This window comes from Condylostylus longicornis, unplaced genomic scaffold, assembly GCF_029603195.1.
Source record: "Condylostylus longicornis isolate FDR11 unplaced genomic scaffold, ASM2960319v2 ptg000004l, whole genome shotgun sequence".
Lineage (NCBI taxonomy): Eukaryota > Metazoa > Arthropoda > Insecta > Diptera > Dolichopodidae > Condylostylus > Condylostylus longicornis.
This window is the reverse complement of record NW_026577973.1, coordinates 19,965,782-19,986,930: the sequence shown is the minus strand read 5'-3', so window position 1 is coordinate 19,986,930 and position 21,149 is coordinate 19,965,782. Positions and strand designations below refer to the sequence as shown.

Sequence of the window (21,149 nt, the reverse complement as noted above, 5' to 3'; positions counted from 1 at the left end):
TCAAAATTATTTCAATACCATGTTTTCCTATTTTCAACCTGATGCAAACTAAAGAATTTCAAAAATACTCAAATTTAGGAGAAAGACAAGTTTTGCGCTCTGGTTCGTGATTAGTTAAAACAACAACTGTTGTGCATAGACATTAAGTCATTTTATTTATTTGTATACAAATCTAATGGATTTAATACCTGCGTGAAAGTTGCAAATACAAAGGTCAATTTCGTATATTTATAGTTAATATTAAAGACGCAATATTTCTACAGGTATAATACATTTCCTATAGGCATACAGTTCACCAACCGTAAATATGAAATTAAAGAGCAAAATACCTGAGTAGTTTAAAGTAATTATAATATGAATTTTGAATTAATTTAAGGATCATAATACAAAATTTTATAGTTACATATTTCAATATTGTTAACAAAAATCGAAAAGTAGACTTTAATTTACGTAATTTATAGAACTAACTTTGAAATACTCCAAATGACATACTTTAACAACTTTATTTAAGAAATTTGATGTAAGTTGTTTTATATTAACTTATTTTAAATTTATTGACGTTCTACCATTTATGAAATACTCTGAAGTAAGACAAAGGATTTGAAGCAAGTAGGCTCATAATTGTATTAGATATAGGATAAAATCAAAAATGGTGTCGCAGTTTCAATTATTACTTCTGAAGATAACTAATTCGTCTTGCAGACTAAAGCTGGATTTAGAAAGAAAATGGATATAGATGTCTTAATTGATAACAGGCATGTAAATATAATTTAAAAGATTTATAATCTCGTTTCTTCAGCAAGAAGAAGAACATATTTGCCAAAAACGTGAAATTGTGTTTGTTTTGATTTTTCATAAATAAATTTCAGCTACAACGATTCTTATATAAAAATTAAATATGAAATGAAAGAATTTCACAAGTTTATAATTTACATTTCGTAGTTTAAATATAAATTTTAAATCAAAGAGCTCTTAAATTAAGCTTGTGCAGATTTCACGCCATGGAAAAGTTCATTTCCACGACATACGAAATTTGGGGATGTTACGAATCCTTCCTTATTAATTGCAATGCACTTGGCAAAAATTATATGTGTTTTTCCTTTAATAACTTTAAAAAAACAGAAAAATTACTCTACAGTACATATTATTACTCTACGTCAGAGGTTCCCAAACTTTTTTTTCTGGTAGACCCTTTATCGTGTTTTTCAATTTTTGGTAGACCCTCTGCTATTTTCTTCGATATATTTAAATTTCTAAAAGTAGCAAGATACACCTATTATGTGGGAAAGTTAAATAAAAACCTAATTAATTAAATTCACATGTTTTCATTAAATTTATTAAATTTAAATAAAAGTAAAGTAATTCTTACATGAGCAAAAGTAAACAAAAAATAAATTCAATCTTGTAAGAAAAATTATTTAATGGCAGGGACGAATTTGATGGTTTGATAATAAATTGTTAACGTTTGGCATTAATTTAGTGAGGTTTAACCTCAAATCTGCTCAGTTAATGTCTAGTTTGCTTCTCTTTTTTGTTATAAGATTCAAAAACTATTTTCTACAAGGAATGAAGATGGGAAAGCCTCTCATTTCGTAGACCCTGATTTTCTTTTGATAGAGCCTCAATTTCCTTTTTAACCTTTGTAGACTCCTAGCAGGTCTTCATGGACCCCTGGAGGTCTATATAGACCACTTTGAGAATCACTGCTCAACATATATTGCTTTACTATACAATTATACGAACTCAAATTAATATTTGCTCTAAAAAGCCATAGTTATGTTTTTTATTTAATAAAATTCTATCAAGCATTTGTAATTTTGTACAAAGTATATTGTATTTACATACAAATATGGCACCTGTAGAATGTTACTACGAGAACATAAAATGTGATGGTGAATAGAATGAAATAACGGTAATACGAAATGTGTGCCTACACATAATTGGCCAGGTAATTTTACATTTTTTTTTTAATTCTATTTATCTAGTCATCATACTTACACATATACGAAATTTAATGCATTTGCAAAAAAATGTGAACTTTATCAAATAAGTAGACTCTTATTTTGCATAGACCTTAATATTGAAAATTTGAAAAGGTATAGTTTTTTCATAAATTTAGAAAATCATTATATTTCATAAAGTATAAAAACATAAAATATAAATAACCAATGTTAAGCTATAGCTGCATTATAGAGGCAATTATAATGGAAAACTACTATACTAGTATTTAAATGTGCGATTACTGAATTTTAATCGATTTGTATAAATATGTGGCGTTGCGACAATATTTTATGGTCGTGGCTGGAAACGATAAAAAACTATTTGGTTAATTTACCATTTTAATTTTTGGTTATTCAAATATTCGTAACTTTAAATACCGGAAATGCAGCAGAGTGAAATGTGCACATATTATAATTTAATCTACTTACCTGCAAAAAATATTATGTATATATTTATATTTCACGTATTACAACTCTGAAAATAAAATACGTAAACGCACATACTTATATAAATTATTATAAATTTTACAATTTATTCAAAATTATGTTCAAGTGGATGTTTTTATCGTTTAATATTGGTTATGCAAAACCACTAGAATCACTATAATTACGTAATGTATGTATAATATGTTTTTATAATGTATGTTTGTACACTGAGAAAAATTTTATCTAAATTAGATATTGTTTATAATCAGAACAGAAACAAACTACATCCGAAATCACGACAACCACACTTTAAAGCTAATCTCCACATAAATGTATTTTCTACCCCTTCATTATAATCGTACAAATAAATATATTGGTAGAACTAATGTGATTGTTAAAAGTGTTATTGCTTGGCTCCTTCTGTTAGTTCCATTGAAATTTTACATAAGTGAATATATTAGTGGGGCCGATGTGTTTGGTAAAAGTCATTGAAATTCATTGGCTCCTTCTGGTAGCTGCCATACAACTTCAAAAGTTATTTCGCTATTATCTCAAAAACTATAAAAACTGTAATATTGAAATTTCACACAAGCAAATATATTAGTAGGGCCAATGTGTTTGATGTGATGGTAGCAGACATACAATATTCATTCGCACATAGGATAACAAATTCGTACAGGTATCACAGAGTTGACACGGTCAACTCAATTTTTTCTGGTTTTTATTTTGAATATAATTTTTTTATAGAACAATATTAGAAATAAACTGTTTTCCAATTAGTTACACTTTTGAGCCGTTTATAAAAATAAATTATTTAGTTAAAATAAAAAACTTTCTCAATGAACTCCAATAATTTTGTAAATATTTTGCAGCTAAATTCAAAATATTTTTCGAGGAATTGAGAAATATTTAAAGCACATTACAAATAAATTCTTTCTCATTTGGTTATGTTTTTATTTGAATACCGATAAACTTGTTTCCACCAAAACATTTTCATTTTCATTTAAACAGCTACATTTTAATTTGAAAAACAAAACAGGGCTATTACAGGGCTATTACGATAATCACATATCAAAATAGTTAGTTAATTCTTTTAGTTTTATTTTATCCATATAATTGAAATAATTTTGGCACGTTTGACTATAAGAAGTATTGAAATATGTTTATGTTATTAAAAGATAAAAATTATTTCTACTTCGAGTAAAAATATTACGAGTTATTAAATATTTTATTTACAACGCAAAATACGACATTTGAAATGGTTTATGACCATCTAAGTGGTTAAACCATGCGTTTTTTTCAATGTTGTTTTAAAATTACAGTATTGTACCTCCAATAACAGGAGACAATATTGTTCTCAAGAGTGCCACTAATGATCATATAGACATACGTTTTCCACGATGACAACGGCCCCATAATTTTATTCCGTTGTGCCAAATTCCTGAAACGGGGACTAATTTTTTGCAGCTACTCCAATCACCATACTTATTAAATTTAATAATGTTTTGGTAGTTTAGAATGTTTGCAAAGGTTTTTTGAACTTCGCTTAGTTACATAGTATTTATGTAGTATCTGTGACAATTTTGCTAAACGTAGAAAAATTAAAATAGTCATAAAATTCTATGCTGAGCAGCTTCTGGGTGTACTTTTTAAATATTATAAATGGAGTGAAAATTAATACATACTTATATCGTAAATAATTCGTACGAGTTAAAAACAGTTTTAAAGAGCAAAAACACAATCATATTTTAAAATTCTTTTATTATTTTCGTATTAAATGAAATGCAATCGTAAAATATAAAATCAGAGCAGGAAGTAAATTTAAAGCAAATATTTATGTAAGGAAAATAAATTATCAAATTAATAAAATTATATTTTCCATTATATTTTTTCTCCTTTTTTCCAACAAAAATTATAAAAATCGAATTCACTCTGTCCTTCTGCCCGTTAATCGATTAATCCATTTATCCTTATTACAAGTATATTGTGTTCGCTCTTGTTTAGAAAACCTTTGCATTGGTTAAGGTAGAAAACTAAAATTTAATATCCAAATAATTCTACTAAAAATTTATGTTCCTAAAGGAAAATTTTTACCTATGTATTTCAGCCCCTCTTTCACCCCTTAAAAGTTGTAGTCTAAACCCTAAATATTCCTTTTCTCGGCTATTTATTAATTCGAAATAATAAACGTTTTTTAAATTCCGCAATCATCGTGAAGAAGATAATCAAGAATTACTAACGAGAAGTTGTGAAATATCGTTCTAAGCTATATATATTTTATTTCGGCAATTTATATTTCCAAAAATCTTTCCAAATTTTTATAAAAGTAGAAAGCTTATGGTGAATGTCAGGCTATTTAACAAATATAATTATTTATTTTAAACTGCTTAGTTGTAACCATCGAATTCCATTATGTTTAAACTTTTTTTAGTATTTATCCAGAAAGTATGCAATAAGTTTTTATTGTATAATATTTTGCTATATGGATGCGGATAATTTTAGCAGCATTATTAAGTTGTTCTTTCAAAAAAAAAGTACTTTCACTTTATTCATGAGAAAAGTGCTATTTTACAAACCATTGCTTTGATCCGAATTTATTGAACATTAACTGCACAAAGGACATCAACAACAATAATTGAATTTTACTGCATGATTGAATTTAAGTTTATTTTTTACTTACATATTTCAATTTATTTTCCTCATTTATATCACATTTTATTTTAATTTTTTTTTTCTCTTTTGAATTATATTTGAATTCGTTCATGCCTGAAAAATTTATTTTAGCAACATTTTATTGAATCTCATTGATTATAAAAATATTAAGCACACGCATTCAATCGCTATTGTATTTTACTAATTTAATCAATCATTGAAAGTCATTCAACATAAGTTTACTCTTAATCGCCTTTCACCAGAAATATGTGGAAAAAGTCGATTAAATGTACAAAATTTTTTATTTATTTTGTAAATCAATGAAAATGGAATATAATAAAATATAAACACTACAATTTTGAAACTTTTCTGCAACTCTTTTGGCAAAAATTATTTCTTTGTATAAAAAAAAACAAGACGAAATCTACTCTTGCTGAAATTTCAAATGTCTTTATACGATCATGGCAGCGTAATTTAGTAAGTCTAAAGAATAAGGTTCACGATATGCAAACCTATATATTAACATTTACTATTCTAGCATAATGTGTGTAAATTTTGAGAGTTTTGGTTGTTGAGACAAAATATATAGGTATCTGAATTAATTTAGGATTCGCATTGCTCAAAACAATTATGTTTCATATGATCACTTTAAATAGTTCTGAAACCAAAATTCAGTATACGTAAATCAAATTTGTGACATAAAATCTATATCCTTTTTTTAGCATTACGAGTTTTTTTTAATGAATCTGTTTTTAATTATCCTGTGTAAATTAAATGTACATCAAAATGACAATTGTTTAATTGCTTATCGAAGCGGAAATTATTGTATTTGCACTTTTTATTCATTTTAAAATAAAATGTAAAAATAACGAGGATTATAAATAATTAAAATATTATAGTAGTAATTATAAAGTTTTTATTATTTATTCATATTGAATTTCAAAAAGTTCTCATATAAAGAGATCTGAACTCTGTAATTTATATTTTGGGTTCTGACAATTTGTGATAAGCGTGTTGTTCCGAAAGAATTTATAATAATCTGAATCATATAAGTATTAAAGAGCTGCAACCCTTATTGAATTTCTAAAACGAAATTTACACAATTACAACACTGAACATTGAATTGATACTTTCACTTAAGTTAAAATTTTATTTAAAAATTTTCATTGCACTTAAGCCATAAAAAGTTATGAAAGTCAAAACTTGTGTTAATACACTTTAAATCTTTGAAAATATGAATAGACCTTCGCTAAATTTTATAAATGCATTCACAAAATATTTTTGCAATAATAAAAATATTCGATTCTATTGAACTTAATCGAAACTTAAATTAAATAGGCTTCATGTTGTAAAAATTTTAAGAAACTTTAGAAAAGTTTTACGGCTCAATGCGTCTTTGGAATATCAGTCGGCAATGGAAGTCGAATCTTGGCAAGGTATATAATATTTCTATGTTCTATTGTCTCTTTTCCTTTACGTTATACAAAAGGAATGGTAAATTTAAAATTTACTTTAGAGTTTCAAAAAATCGTTCATTCGGGTACAAAAATGATTTTCAATGTTTATTTCGATACATTTAGTGTTCAAACTTTCTTTTTCAGTTTAAAAATTTAAATGGCAAAAAAAATTTTTTAATTAGACGTTAATTTTGTTCCGTTCCTTTGGGAGGGTTGTTAAAAGAAGAAATGAACTAAAAACGGCTCTTGAAGCGTAACAGCTAAATTGATTATAAATAGAAGTTAAAAGAAGCGAGAATAATTCAAAAGAAATAAGTGGACTAACTTTGATATATATTAAATTTGAGAGGGATGGTGTTTCTGAAAAGAAAAATATAGAAAAGTTTAGTTCTGATAAAATAATTAGTTAACTAATTAAGTTAAAATTGGGAACCTGCCGCTTAAGAAAAAAGTCATATAAAACATTTCGAAAAGAAATACAATCCAATATGATAATTTGGCACACTGGAACCTTTTTACAATTCTTTTACATAGTGATTTAAAATTTTTTGATAGTTTCAGTGCATTATGCTTTCAGACACTATCAGTTTTTAAGACATTGAGCGACCATAAATTTGAGGGGTAAGGGTTGTAGTAAAAATTTCATTCTAAAGAAAATAAAAAAAATCGAAATGAAATTATTTTTATCCTTTTTTAATATTGTTGCCTTTTAAAAAAACTTTAGAATTACTTACTTTTGCAAAAATGAAAATTTCACATGGGAATCCTGCATATCGGCTTAAAAGAACAAAACGCAATATTCAACAAAACAATAATTTTAAAATTTTTAAGCGCCCTTATGCTTTGTAACGAATAAATTTATAAATATTTTTTTTGCAATTGTTCTAAAAGTTTTAAAAAAGAAAAGGTTTCAGGTGCTATAAAGAAAGACACAAATTTTTTTACGTTCTCTTTATCGAGGTTTGTGTTACAACAAAAACATTCTTTTATTTCATTTTGTTGTTCTTTGCCGCACAAAGGTATTTGTTTTTTTTAGTACTTTTCCAAAAAATTTTTGAAAAAAAGCGCTTATTAGTTTTACTCTGTCCGTCCGCCCGTCTATCCGCGAACATGTTTTGAAAAAACAATACATTACAAAATATAATTATTTTTCTTAACTCACGCAATTAATCCTTAAAATCGAGCATTATGTTAACCCCTCTTTATATAAATTTTTGCTTTATTTCAAAAACTGCAGAAATCGTTCATCCTAAATATATGCAATCCTAGAAATAGTTTCGTTTATGAATGAAAATAATTTTCATAGTGTGGTAGGTATATGTACATAGACTACATTTAAAACCAGTATTTCCACTTGTTGAAGGGAAAAGTGCTACAATACAAACCATTGGGTAAACCCAACTTTATTTCTTTTTGAAATGATTTTAACTTTTATTTTTTCTTACGTGGCAGATTTGATGGATTGCTTACATTTAGTTAAATGGGATATTAATAATTTTTTTTGAAAAGTAAAATGATTTGCAATTTTTAACGGTGTGGCTTAGTGCTGTTGTATATTTGCATTAGTATGTGAAGATTATGAATAATCATTTGGGAATATTTTGAACATAGGAACAGAAATCCTGAAAATAAGTTTGGTTAAAAGATATTTTTAAAAAATTCTAAATCAAATATTCAAATCAAAATGTAGAAGTGATAATAAGAATTATTTCAAAATTCTGATATAAAAAATAAGACGAAATTTAAATTTTTCAAATTTCTTTCACATTAACGGTTCCATATTTCGCCCAATTTTATAAAAATGGAAAGAGTAAAATTAATATGGAAGTGTTGTACAATATTTTTCTAGTAATAGGTAGCAACCGAAGGGTAATTTTAGAATTTTTTAATATTATTATGTAATAAAATTTCTTTATTACTTCAAGTTCATATTCAAGCACATTTTCTGAATATTTTGAGCCTTTACATTCACACATAACACCAGTTTCAGTTTCTTCTCCAAAAATGCTATGAAATTGTATGTTAGCGAGCTGAACAAAACAAAAATCGAATTTTTAGCTTAATCTGCAAGTAAAACTTCAATTCGTTTAAAATTAAGTAATTTAATTTTAACTTTTATTGATGATTAAACCTCTTTACTGGAAAATAAACATATTAGTAAATATATAAATAAATTCACATATAGACTGTAAAGCAATGCACTATAAAATACAAGAAAACAATATTCATGAACCACAAAAATTTCTTTTTATGAGTTTTCTTTAGCAAAACCCAAAAGTTGTGCTCATAAGCATTTTATTGATTTTAAAATAACTTGAAATAAAGTTTACATTCAAATAAAAACTCTGTGGTGTGGAATAAAAATAAAGTAAGTTGTTAACTAGTTCACAATTTCACAAACAAAAGTTTATTGTGGTGCCTTTGTATATGCATTATTGAAAACAATAATTGTTAGAGTTAATGAAAGAAATAATTACAGAAATAAATTTTATAGACTAAAAATAGAAAAAGGAAAAATAAAAATAGTTTCAAGCAGGAAAATATTAATCGTTTGTTAAAATTGCATACTTATAGGTGTAAAATATTCATTGGATATTTTTGTAAATTAAAACATTTTAAAATTAAATTTGGAATTGCAATTGAATGCAAACGAGACATAAATAGCTTAAATAATATTTTTTTTGTTTAGATTGTTGAAAAGTAAAATGGCAGCAATTAATTTTTTGCATGAATTTTGAACAGTAATCAAGTAACTTTTACGATTTTTCTTGTAATTTTTGTAGTAAATTATTAAATTTTGACGTAAGTTGCATCAAACAATTTCTGTTTGATATACCAGACTAGAATTTTCTAAACGGTTTTATTATGGCACTTAATTTTACATGTTAAGTTTTTGGCGGAAACGCGAACTTTCATGCTAGGAAAGCGTAAATAAACTATTTTCAAAGAGATGTCTGTTTGTCTGTCTGTGCAGATCGGTATCTCAAGTTGGGCTTAACCGATTTTGATGAAATTTTTTATGAGCTAACTTTGAGGTTTAATCAGCTTTTGTAATATGTTAAACCTGGGCATTTTTGATCATTTTCGATAAGATAATCAACCGCTTAACTCGAAATGTCATAATGAGCTTCGTTGGCCTGTACAAGAAACCACATAACTTTCGGAATCGCAGGCCTTTCGGTTCAGTCAGCAATGACACTTGTGCTACGGAGTAAATTTACATTTTTGTTCATATAAAGAAAAATAATCAACGAATTTGCTTGAAATTTAATATCAAATTTAGAGTGTGAAAACAATGAAACTTTAAATGTTTTGGGAATTTCAGAGCTCGGAACCTGAAACTTCACCAGGGGCAATTTTACATTTGTTACCATAGATAAGTGACTAAATAACAGAATTTCTTGTTTGGTCTTATAAAAATTGTAAAAGAAAAATCTATCTCTATTTTCACTATTATCTCTACACCAGAGATAATAGAAGGGAAAATCTAAACACTTTTCCCCGTTCAAATTTAAAATACCTTTTTAGTAAAAAAATATTATCCATATGCGTTCGATATTTACAAAAAGTTGTAGAATTGAACTTTATAACTATTAATTTTATAAAATTTTCAAAACATTGATCTTAAAAAAAATTTCATAGCTATTTTCAAAAATTCAATAAAGTAACAGAGAAGCTTTTACTTTGTGTCACAATATAATTTTTGAACAAAAAACAACAATATTGCTGCATGTACCTAAATGTATAGAACTTCAAATGGACCGTCATATATGACCTGCAGATTTTATTTGATTATAAAAATCAAATAAATTCTTTTTTTAACATGTAAAATATCAGACAATCAAATAAATTTTTTAATAAAAATGAAAAAAAAAAATACTTTGAAAAGGAATTCATCAAAGCGAATAATAAAAGGAAGAGAGAGAGTATTATATTTTATTAAAAAACTTTTTGTTTTCCTTTTCTTTTTAATAACAAGAGAAAAAAAATGCTTTTCTTTTTTCCTCTTTTAACTTAACTTTATTAATTTTTTTTTGTTTTTATTTTGCAGATGCAGCGGCTGTGATAGTCTTTTTTCATCTCTAATGCTGTTAGAGCATCATAAAGAAGAATTTGAGCATTGGAGTGACGATGAAGAAAATCGACGGCCTTGCTGTCGTCGTAATCGTGGTGATGATTTTACAGATACCGATTCGTTTACCAGTGAAGCTGAAAGTGAAGATCTTGAAAGACTTTTATAAGATGTGCAATGTTTTATTATTAAAACTAATATACCCATGTATTTGTATACATCGGTATGTAATTTCTAAGAAGAATACATATATAGGATTTTGTATGCATATTTACAAAACATATGTTTATGTTTGTCCATAGCATATTAAAAGCTTTTTCCATAGAATATTTGTATTGTATAGGAAAAATTTTTGTTTTTTAATCTTTTGTTTTCATTAAAATTGAAATAAAATATGATATATTAATGTATATGTATATGTATGTAGTATATTCGTGCTTACAATCAAAAGAATCCATAACTGAACTTAGAATTTAATTCTTTATTGGATAAAGAAAAATTTTTATTTTATATAAACATAAAACCCTTAGGAATATTAAATATAATTTCTTGGTAGCTTATAAGAAAAGTTATTGGATAATTGAAAATTTTTAGAGATATTTCTTTAGCAAAAACAAAAGAACAAATCAAGTAGAAATTTGAAATTATTGTAAATTTACAAATATCTATACTTAATTAAAAAAAAATTAAAAATGAAACTGAAAACTGAAGAAAATATTTTTGTACTATTTGAAGAAAAATAGATTTAAATTGCAAATTGCAATCTCTATCATGAAATTTCTAGTATTAAAACAAAATTAATTTTCAGTTTTTTCGGATATTTTACTTATGAGTTGTAATATTTTTCTTCTGTTCATTTTATTTTTTTCATATAAAATAAATTCTCGAAATAACCAATTATTTTTGTAATAATTAAAAAGTATCTATGACCTGAATAATTTCATTATCTCTAAGTTTAACGTATTGTACCAAGATCAATAAAAATTGTGAAGAATAATTTTTTGTTTTGAAAATCATTATGCCAATTGCAATATGTCTGCTTTTAAATATTTTTAAATTTTTTGCTGTATATTAAGAAAAATAGAATTTAAAGTAATAGAAAAAAAAATGTAGTTATATGTACATTTTCTGCCATAATTACATGTTTTAGCAACTGCATTTGGTGTATTGCTTTATGAAAATATAAAAGTATTCTTTTTGGGTATCAAAATATCTTTTAATTATAATAGCTGAGGAAAGCCTATAGGAATTACGATACTTTCGGTACTATCCATATTTCTTAATATCGTGAAGGTCGCGCATCTTAATGTGCAAAAAATCATTAAAATTCAATTAAAATAATTATTCACCTCGAAATCATAGTTCATATAATTCATATATTTGACAAGGTGTCTCATATCTAAGTGCACTGTTATATAAGAAAGCCCTTGTTTTGAAATTTTCAAATCATAATTATTAATTAGCACGTCTAATACAGGAAAGGAGTTATACCAAGAATTTCAAAAAGTAAAAAAAGAAACAATTTATTATAAGTCCCTCTGATTGATTATAAGTCCTTCTATAAATGGGAAACTGTTGATTATAGAACATTATGTCTTCATACAAAATTATTTCTATTCTTATTTCATTTCGTTCTGGGAAATTTTACTACTTAACTAAAACGTTCACCATTTATTCACACTGCAGGAAACAACAGAAACAATTTTAATTGAAAGTAATCAGCATTATATCTTTCAAAAGTTTTCTACAAAAAGTTGTTAGACCTAGGAGATACTAGAATACATCAACTACTAATATTTTCTATAATAACATAAAGCGTAAACGCTATAATTGAACACTTAAGTGTAAGTTAATGCTTTAGCAAATTTAATGTGGCAAGAAAACAATCCCATTCAAATATTCTTATATTAATAATGATATTAAAATTTAAAATGAAAATTTAACATTTATTTCAATAAAATTAAATAGGAGAAGAAATTGAAGAAAATAATTATAGATAATAATTAAAAAGCAATTTTAGACACTAATGTATTGTTCAAAAATTTTTAAGTTTCCTAATAGTTTTAATGCTATTTCGATATTTTTCAATCAATTTTAAAAAATTGTGTTAAAAATAAAGGACATTGTGCCTTCCGTGTCGAAATTGTTGTTCTCACATTTTTCCATAGGAACTTTAGTCTAAACAGAAATAAATTTTCCCAAACAAGCTTTAGGAAATAAAGTTTTGCACATTTTTTACTTTTTTACACAGTAAAACTATTGGAGAAACTATTTTCATCTTCAATTTATATGATATACTGTTATCTCTTTACGATTTATCTCTTTACGACATACGGTAGACTAGTCACCTACCTAGTTAACTCTCTATGACTATAGAAACTAGGGCATGATAGATATCATGCACTAGCCCTATACTCCTCCTAGGAGTGAAGAAGGAAAAAAAAAAAATCTGTTATCCCTAATACAATAGAAGTTTCTTTGACAATATTTGATATTTTCATTTTCTCAAAATTATATTTTAAACAGTTTTCCTTTAGTCAAAATGTTATTTTTACAAATTACATGGCTTTAGAATGGTTACATCTTACATTTCTTTTGATTAACAAAAATAAACTTTGAGAAAAATTAATAAAATCTGGTAAAAATTAAATTCAATAGAATTTCCTTATTCTATAATTGTTCACGATGTCACAAATTTAGAATCGATTTGTGAGGGCATATTCTTAGCAACAAAAGTCAGAATTAATTATTTATAACGAAAACTTATAATTTTACTATTATAATTTAAGCAAAACATTTATCCAATGTATGGGAGTTTAAAATTTGTTTCCTGTGAACAACAGTTTAAATTTTTTTTTTGTTATTCAATAGAACGTATTTTATTTTAAATTTAAAATAGTCATTATAATTTATAACAATGAATACACATAATTTTGTAATAATAATTTTGTACATATATGTAAGTATATGTATAATGAAAACGAGTACATATATATGAATATGAATATTGTATATTGTATAAACTATGTAAAATTAAATGTATAATCACATATCACATTAATATTTAATTTACAGTAAAATGAAAATCAAACAATAAAAATGAATTTAAATTTCAAATATAGTCTATATAATTATATTATGGGGGAAAATAAAATTCTATATCATGCACACAACTTATGCAATATGGAAAATATTGTTTAAAAGAAAAAACAAGAGAAAAACCAATAATATTTTTGAATTGGTGTAAAAATGATTTTGGTTTCTTTTTTTTTCTTGTTAAATCAAATTTAATATATACATATGTAAGTACATTTATAACATTTAGTATTATGACCCTCATCTGAATTATAAAATATAAAAATCAATTATAATTTAATATTAAATTCAATTAAATTAAATATGTTTGTAAAAAATATCCTTTTTAAATTTTTTTTTAATAATTTTACAAATGGAGAATGAAAACCGAATCAGTTTTATTATAAAAAAAAAAATCCAATCATAATTGGGTAAAAGAAATTTTTAATTAATTTTAATTAGGAAAATATCAAAATGAGTGTATGTATATACAAACCATAATGTATAAATGTATGTCGTGTAGACAGTAAAGTGGTTTTTTTTTTTTTTTGAACAAACAGACTTTGTTATACCACACAACTTTGTTTTAACTACAATATGGTCTTAATATCTGTTTTGCCACTTTATATAAGCATAATTGTTTCACGACATTACAATAATTACAGACTTGATGTTTACATTTCATGCCTTCTCTTAAAACAGCCTACTTTTCTTTATCTGTTTAGAAAGTATAATTATTTAAAAAAACAGTTTGGTTTTTGATAAAGTAGGTTTTATTTTTGGATTTTTATGATTTTGCACAAAAAACCATAAAAGTCTTTGAATTTTTACTACTTGTTCGTAAATCTTTCCTTTCATTGTCAAAATATCCAGTCCTGCTAAACATTGTAATGTTCTAGTTTAAATATTTGTAACACAATCGTAGACTAAGAATAGCTTATGCCTAAAATATTCACGTACATACACCTACATACTGAAGTATATTATTAGAATAATAATGTCATCATACAGTAAATTTATATAATAAAAACCAAAACCAAAAAGAAAATAAAATTACAAAACAGAATAAATGGATAACAAAAAAGGAAAAAAAAAATTTAAATGTCATGTTTTTCTTTTTTAACTTTACAGTTTTTCATTTTCATTTTTAGCACTTTTCCAAAAAATTTTTTGAAAAAAGTGCTTATTAGTTTCACTCTGTCCGTCCGTCCGTCCGTCCGTCCGTCCGTCCGTCCGTCCGTCCGTGGACACTTTTTTTGTTTACAAAACTTCTACACCCTTTAAGATAGAAAACTGAAATTTCATACGTACATAGATCTTCACTAGAAACTTATTTCCGTAGAACAAAATTTTTACCTATCTCCCCCCCTGTAGAAGTTATACCCCCCCAAAACCCTAAAAATGGCCTTTTTTAAATATTTGTTGCAATGAAACCATAAGCATTTTTGAAATTTTGCAAACGCAGAAATCCAGCGGCTTGCTTCCCCTAGCGCAGCATACTATACTTGATCTTTAGAAAAACAAAATGGCCGTTCAAATTTACCGTTATCTAAAGTCCTTTTTTTCCAAATTTTTGATGTCGTTTTTTTTCCAAACCCCAGCCTGTAGAAGCTTGAAATTTTAAGAGCTTTTAGACATTATCAAATAGTTCATTTTGCTAGAAGAAAATTTTTTTCCATCTCCACCCCCTCTCAAGTTATCACCTCTTGAAATTTGCAAATTTTGAATTTTTGACACCTTATATTTCCGAAACCGCAAGCTTTTCCAAATTTTTATAAACGCAAAAAGCTACCGGTAAATTCCATGAAATTAAAAAATATAATTATTTCTCTTAACTCACACAATTAACCCTTAAAATCGAGCATTATGTTAACCCCTTTTTATATTAATTTTTGCTTTATTTCAAACACTGCATATATGCGTCATCCTAAATATATGCAATTCTAGAAATAGTTTTGTATATGAATGAAAATAATTTTAATAGTTTGATAGGTATACATAGACTGTATTTAAAAGCAGGATTTTCACTTGTTGAAGGGAAAAGTGCTACAATACAAACCATTGGTTTGACCCAACTTTATTTTTATTTCGTCATACATACGAGTATTCCGAAAAAAAGAAAAAATACCACTAACCTGAATTTCAAATCTTTATAAAAGAGACACGTGACTACAAAGGAAAATGTAATGAAAAGCTTTATTTTTAATGTTATTTTAAAATGAGAACAGTGCAGTAAAAGAGATAAAAATAATAATTTTGTAAATGATAAAGTATAACATTAACATTTAATTTGACCATAACTTGGAAGCATTCAACAAGATTTTCTCGATTATTTTTAAATTTAATATGGTATACTGTTATAGTTACCTATACAAACTTAATTCATTAAAATTAAAGACCTTAGTTGAATACTAAAGATATAACGAATTTAAAGGTCATTAATATTGTAGGCTCATAAGAGCTTTAATAGTAAATACAATTTAAAACACAAGTTATTTACATAATCTTTATTAATTTAGGTTTGTGTAAAAATATATGTGTAAAAAATTAAATTTTCTTAAGGCAAAATCACATATTAGAAATCTAACTACATTATCCTTTGTCAGATACTATGTAAATTTTTTTCGGCATACATTCGGCATTTATTGTTTCAAAATGAGGTTTGTAAATTTTCTACAAAGTTAAAGTTTTTCTGTTTGTTATAAGATAATTTGTTAACTAATAAAGAAAGTTAAAATTTTGAAAATATTTTATAAGGTCGAAAATTAAGATTAAAATTTTGGACACGTTTTGTGTTTATGTAGATATTTTATATTGAGACACACATTTTTTTATGTTAAAAAATTCAAGAAACTAGAACATGCAACATGGTGAGTACAAATATGTTTTTATAATAGCACCGTATTCTATGAAATTTCAATGTCAGAAATTTCAATCTGAGAAAAACGGTAACTCCAATAGTGCAACAATTTTCTTGGTTCTTTGATTTTGTTTTTTTAAATGTTATCGGTTTTGAGAATATTAGTTCCCCATTTTTTAAGAGGATTTTTTTAATTTATCATTTTTATAAGCAATTTGAGACTTCTAATAACGTTGATCTCGCTTAAAAGCAAATATATAAGTTATGTCACACCAACAATGAAATTTCCTTATATGGAAGATAAAAATTAGTGTTCCGACAAAATTCATCTTACCACGATTTTACTGTGTTGTTGAGCTAAATCTGCAGTAAAGCTTTCGAACATTTTTAGAGAATCGATTTATATTAAAACTCTTTCATATACTAACAACGAATCTCGTTCTTGATATTAATTGGAATAACAGTAATTCGCAAAATATTCATATGAAAAATTATTTGTAAAATGACATTGTGCCTTTCGTGTATGCTACACATTTTGTATTCAGATGGAGATTATGTTGGTAAATGAAAATGCTGCAAGGTATTTAAATGAAATTAAAATAGAAAAAAAATCTATATATTGCGGCATATCGATTGGCATTTAAAATAAAATTCTTTGTATGAAACGCTATCCATCAATTGATTTTGTTTGCCTATAGCAAAGATTTAAAAAAAAAAATCGATTTTTTTTTTTTTTATTTCAGGAATTTAGGCAATATATTAATAATTTAGAAATATATATGTACATATAATTTACAAATTTAATTTTTTTTTTCTGTTTGAGAAAATAACAAATTGCTTGGCCTCCAATGGAACACTAATAAGATGGGTGAACTCGGCGAGATTATTCCGAATTTTTCTATTAATTTGATTGTATTGAAACGGAAAAGAAATATCATTGTTTCGCTTAACAACTGGTAATACTTTTAACCCTTTTTGGATAAATTAAATTAAATTGAACATTAATTTTTCCACTCTACCAACAGATATGAATATTACAAAACAAAAAATCCTTTTTATATTAACTTTACTTCAAGAATTTTCTAAGGAAGTTCTTATTTATTTAATAATAAAGAAAATAACAGTAATTTATAGATAAACTGTTAGTTTATCAAAGTCCCTGTTCCTACAATTTCAAATTTTCTTTAATTGTAAAATGAAAATGTTTTCGTAAGCGAGACTATGAAAATATTTATAAATTTGATTGATTCTTGTGGTAAAGAAAAGCAAAAAACTTTGCTAATAGGCTAAAATTGGGTAAGTTAAACTAACAAATAATATTATACCTCTAACCAATCAGTGACCAGCAGTAGACTTTGTTTTTTGTCATAATTTATGAAAACCCTAAACATAATATAAGACTTCTTTTAAAATACCAGTCGCTTAAATTCACATTATTCCCAAAATAAAAAGTTTAAAAAAATGACATTCACCAATTGCAAAAACGAGGCTTGCCGGAAAAAGTTTTTTAACTTTTTGGGGATTTAAATTAAAGCTTAAAAAGTAAACCTAACTAAAACCTAAAGGCCTAAATTTTGTAACAATAATTTAAAATTTCTGAAACTTTCACACAGATTTGTGGGGATGAAAGAAATAAAAACAAGTAAAAACAAGTAAACCGATTGAATTATAAAAACTTGCACCTTTCGTTGTTGTATAGCAATTACTCAAACCTGTGAAACCGTTCTATAGAAACTTCACGGATATGTCTGACCTATAACTGGACACACGACTGCCTAGTTTCGTGAATCTGATTTTATTATTTTGCCGAATATAAATAAACTCTTTGAGTTGTATGGCAGCTACCCGAACCCGTTGTCCGAATTAATCAAATTACCATAGGGTCGATAGGGTAATAGTGTCGATTGCATTATTAGTTTTTGAGTTATCGTGCGATCGGACGGACGAACATGTCTAAATCAACGCAGAATTTTAAGCTGAGCAAGAATATATACATATATGTCTATACCGCAGATGACTCCTTCAAGTAGTTAAAAACTCCATACTAAAGTTAATATACCCTTCACGAAGTGCTGACAGCAATAGACGTTACAATGCATTTGTTAACTGCAATATCGACTAAGATGAAAAAAAAATTCAATGCGTATTTTACATTATCGATTACACCTTATTTTTGCTAGGTTAGCAGTTAAGTGCTAAATTTAATTTGTTGTTTGAATAAAAAAGGTATTAGTCAAATAATACAATTATACTAAACACTAAAGAAGCTGTAAAATGTACATGTTTGCGTATGATATTATTATTTGTACATACGTATGTATGTATATAGATTGGTAAGTATTTCAAGTGTAAGTAAAATATTTTACTTTAACATTAAAATTTCTAATAATAAAAAACAATATTACAAGAATTCGGGCGAAATCCTGAAAAATGATTACTTTGACCAAATTTTGTGTTGGCTGGTTTAAAAATACAATCATATATGACAATATGGGGAACATCAAAGGAATTCTTTTATTTATGTTTTATAATAAAAAAGGAAATTTTTACACGTATACAATAAAAGTTGACGTCACAACAACGAATGAACGATATCAACAGCAAAAAAAATAAACTGCTATGAAAAAAGTTCTATTTACCCTAAAAATACAATACGAAAAATAAGAGTGGGACAAACAAAGTAAGGGCTCTGAAATTGCTTTTTTTATACTTGTAAATTATGTTCAAATCATGATTATAATTTATTTAGGGAACCTTATTTACACGAATATACATACATATACACGTGTTATGTGTACATTATATACATAAGTACACAAAAACACATATATATGTGTAATACTTACGTATGCACAGACAGGTGGAATTCTTCATGTACGCATTATGATGAATGGATGTGAAAAGTGAAAATGAGAAGAACTTTGTGTTTTCCATCTTTTAAATGTAAACTAATTGTGAAATAAGTAAAAAAACATACAAGAAAAACCAGAAATATTAAATTAACATTTTACAAAAACTCATTTGTCAAATAAAAGTAGTAAATAATGGAAAATATTAAAAATTAAAAATTTTTTGCTGAAATTTGTCGCATCGTATCGAAGCAAGCCATACATGTAGTAAGTCCTCAAACGAACAAGGGCTTAAGACCACAAATTCAATTTCTCCAAGATTATCCATATCAATTTTGCAGCAAAAAGTTCCACATGTCAACTTGATCGATCTCTTTTTCAAATAACCATTTATTTTTTATAAGTGTGCCGCGTTCTTTAAATCTAAAATGAACCAATAACTTACTAATCCACATTTAAATGTCGACATCATTCACGCCTCTCTATCACAGACATCTTTATATTATTATCATCTTTATATATAGACATTATAGGAGTCTATTTGACTCAATAAAATATACATATGCACACATGTATGTATATACATACATATGTACATACATATGTATAGTATGTGCATAAAACTTTCATAAATTGAAGATAAACCAAAACAAATTTTCAATTCCACATATGATAATTCCATGTTTCTATACTAATTTAAAATTCATTAAATTATATAATTACATAAACTGTCGTGTGAAAACTAAAAAATTTAAAATTTCAACTAAATATTCGGAAAACAAGTTCATTTTGTTAAATAAAACTATTGTAATTTTATAAAATTATTTCCCATTTTATTTATTCATATATGAAATTGAGGTAGTCATGGTTACTTATTTTACACTTCGAAAATTTAAATTTAATTTAAAAAACATTAGAATTAAGTTGAAATGCTTAAATAAGCTGAACATGTTACATTAAACAATGACAAACTCAATATTTAGACAGGAGCGGATACACTATTAATGCAGGCCGAAGGCAAAATTTTTTGGGGGTAACATAATCTTTTTAATTCTTTGGCTTATTCTAACACAGTGATTTTAAAATTTAATATTCTGTTGATAAAAGATTAAAATGAAAATTTAATTTATGACATTACGACATAAATCTAGAAGTAGTTTGATAATTCGTAGAAATTTTCATAATATGTACCAGTTGTTAAAATAAAAAATGAAACCGAAATCATTCAAGACTCTTTTTATGTCGGGGCCTGAAATTAAGTAGTAAATATTATGCATTTTAAAAACTAATATCTATCGTCATTGATGTTTAGAAGGAAGGAAGGAAATTAAAATTAAAAAAGCCTAAGGAAATTTAAATTAAATAGTAAGTTGTGTTGATAAGTTCGAGTGCTATACCGATGTTTATGAAAAATATTAAAAAAAACGATAAAAAATTGAGTAAACCTAATCAACTCTGTGATATCACCCTACTGGTAAACTTAGAATTTGTTATCCTACGTGTGAGTAAACATTGCAAGGCTAAGCGATTATGACTTTAAACTGCCGCATAACTATATTAATTTCAGGACTATGATCTTAATACCTTCTAAGATATAGCTAAACTACTATTGAAGTTGTATAGCAGCTACTACGAGGAGTCAGAAATTTCAACGATTTTTATCAAACACATTGATTCTAATAATATATTCGCTTGTGCGATATTTCAATTTTTGCTTGTGAAAATTTAATACTACATCTTCTATAATTTCTGAGATAT

At 25.9% G+C, this 21,149-nt stretch overlaps 1 protein-coding gene across 1 annotated transcript in view; it reads left to right on the top strand.

Moving 5' to 3' along the window:
* LOC129612189 (homeobox protein 2-like) overlaps nucleotides 1-10,896 on the top strand; it is a 65,986-nt gene extending 55,090 nt beyond the window's left edge. Inside the window, exon 4 of the mRNA XM_055525711.1 lies at nucleotides 10,587-10,896. Within this exon, the coding sequence (XP_055381686.1) occupies nucleotides 10,587-10,776 (190 nt within the window). The 3' untranslated portion in view covers nucleotides 10,777-10,896. The remainder of the gene's footprint in view (nucleotides 1-10,586) is intronic.
* The last annotated feature ends 10,253 nt before the right edge of the window (nucleotides 10,897-21,149 follow it).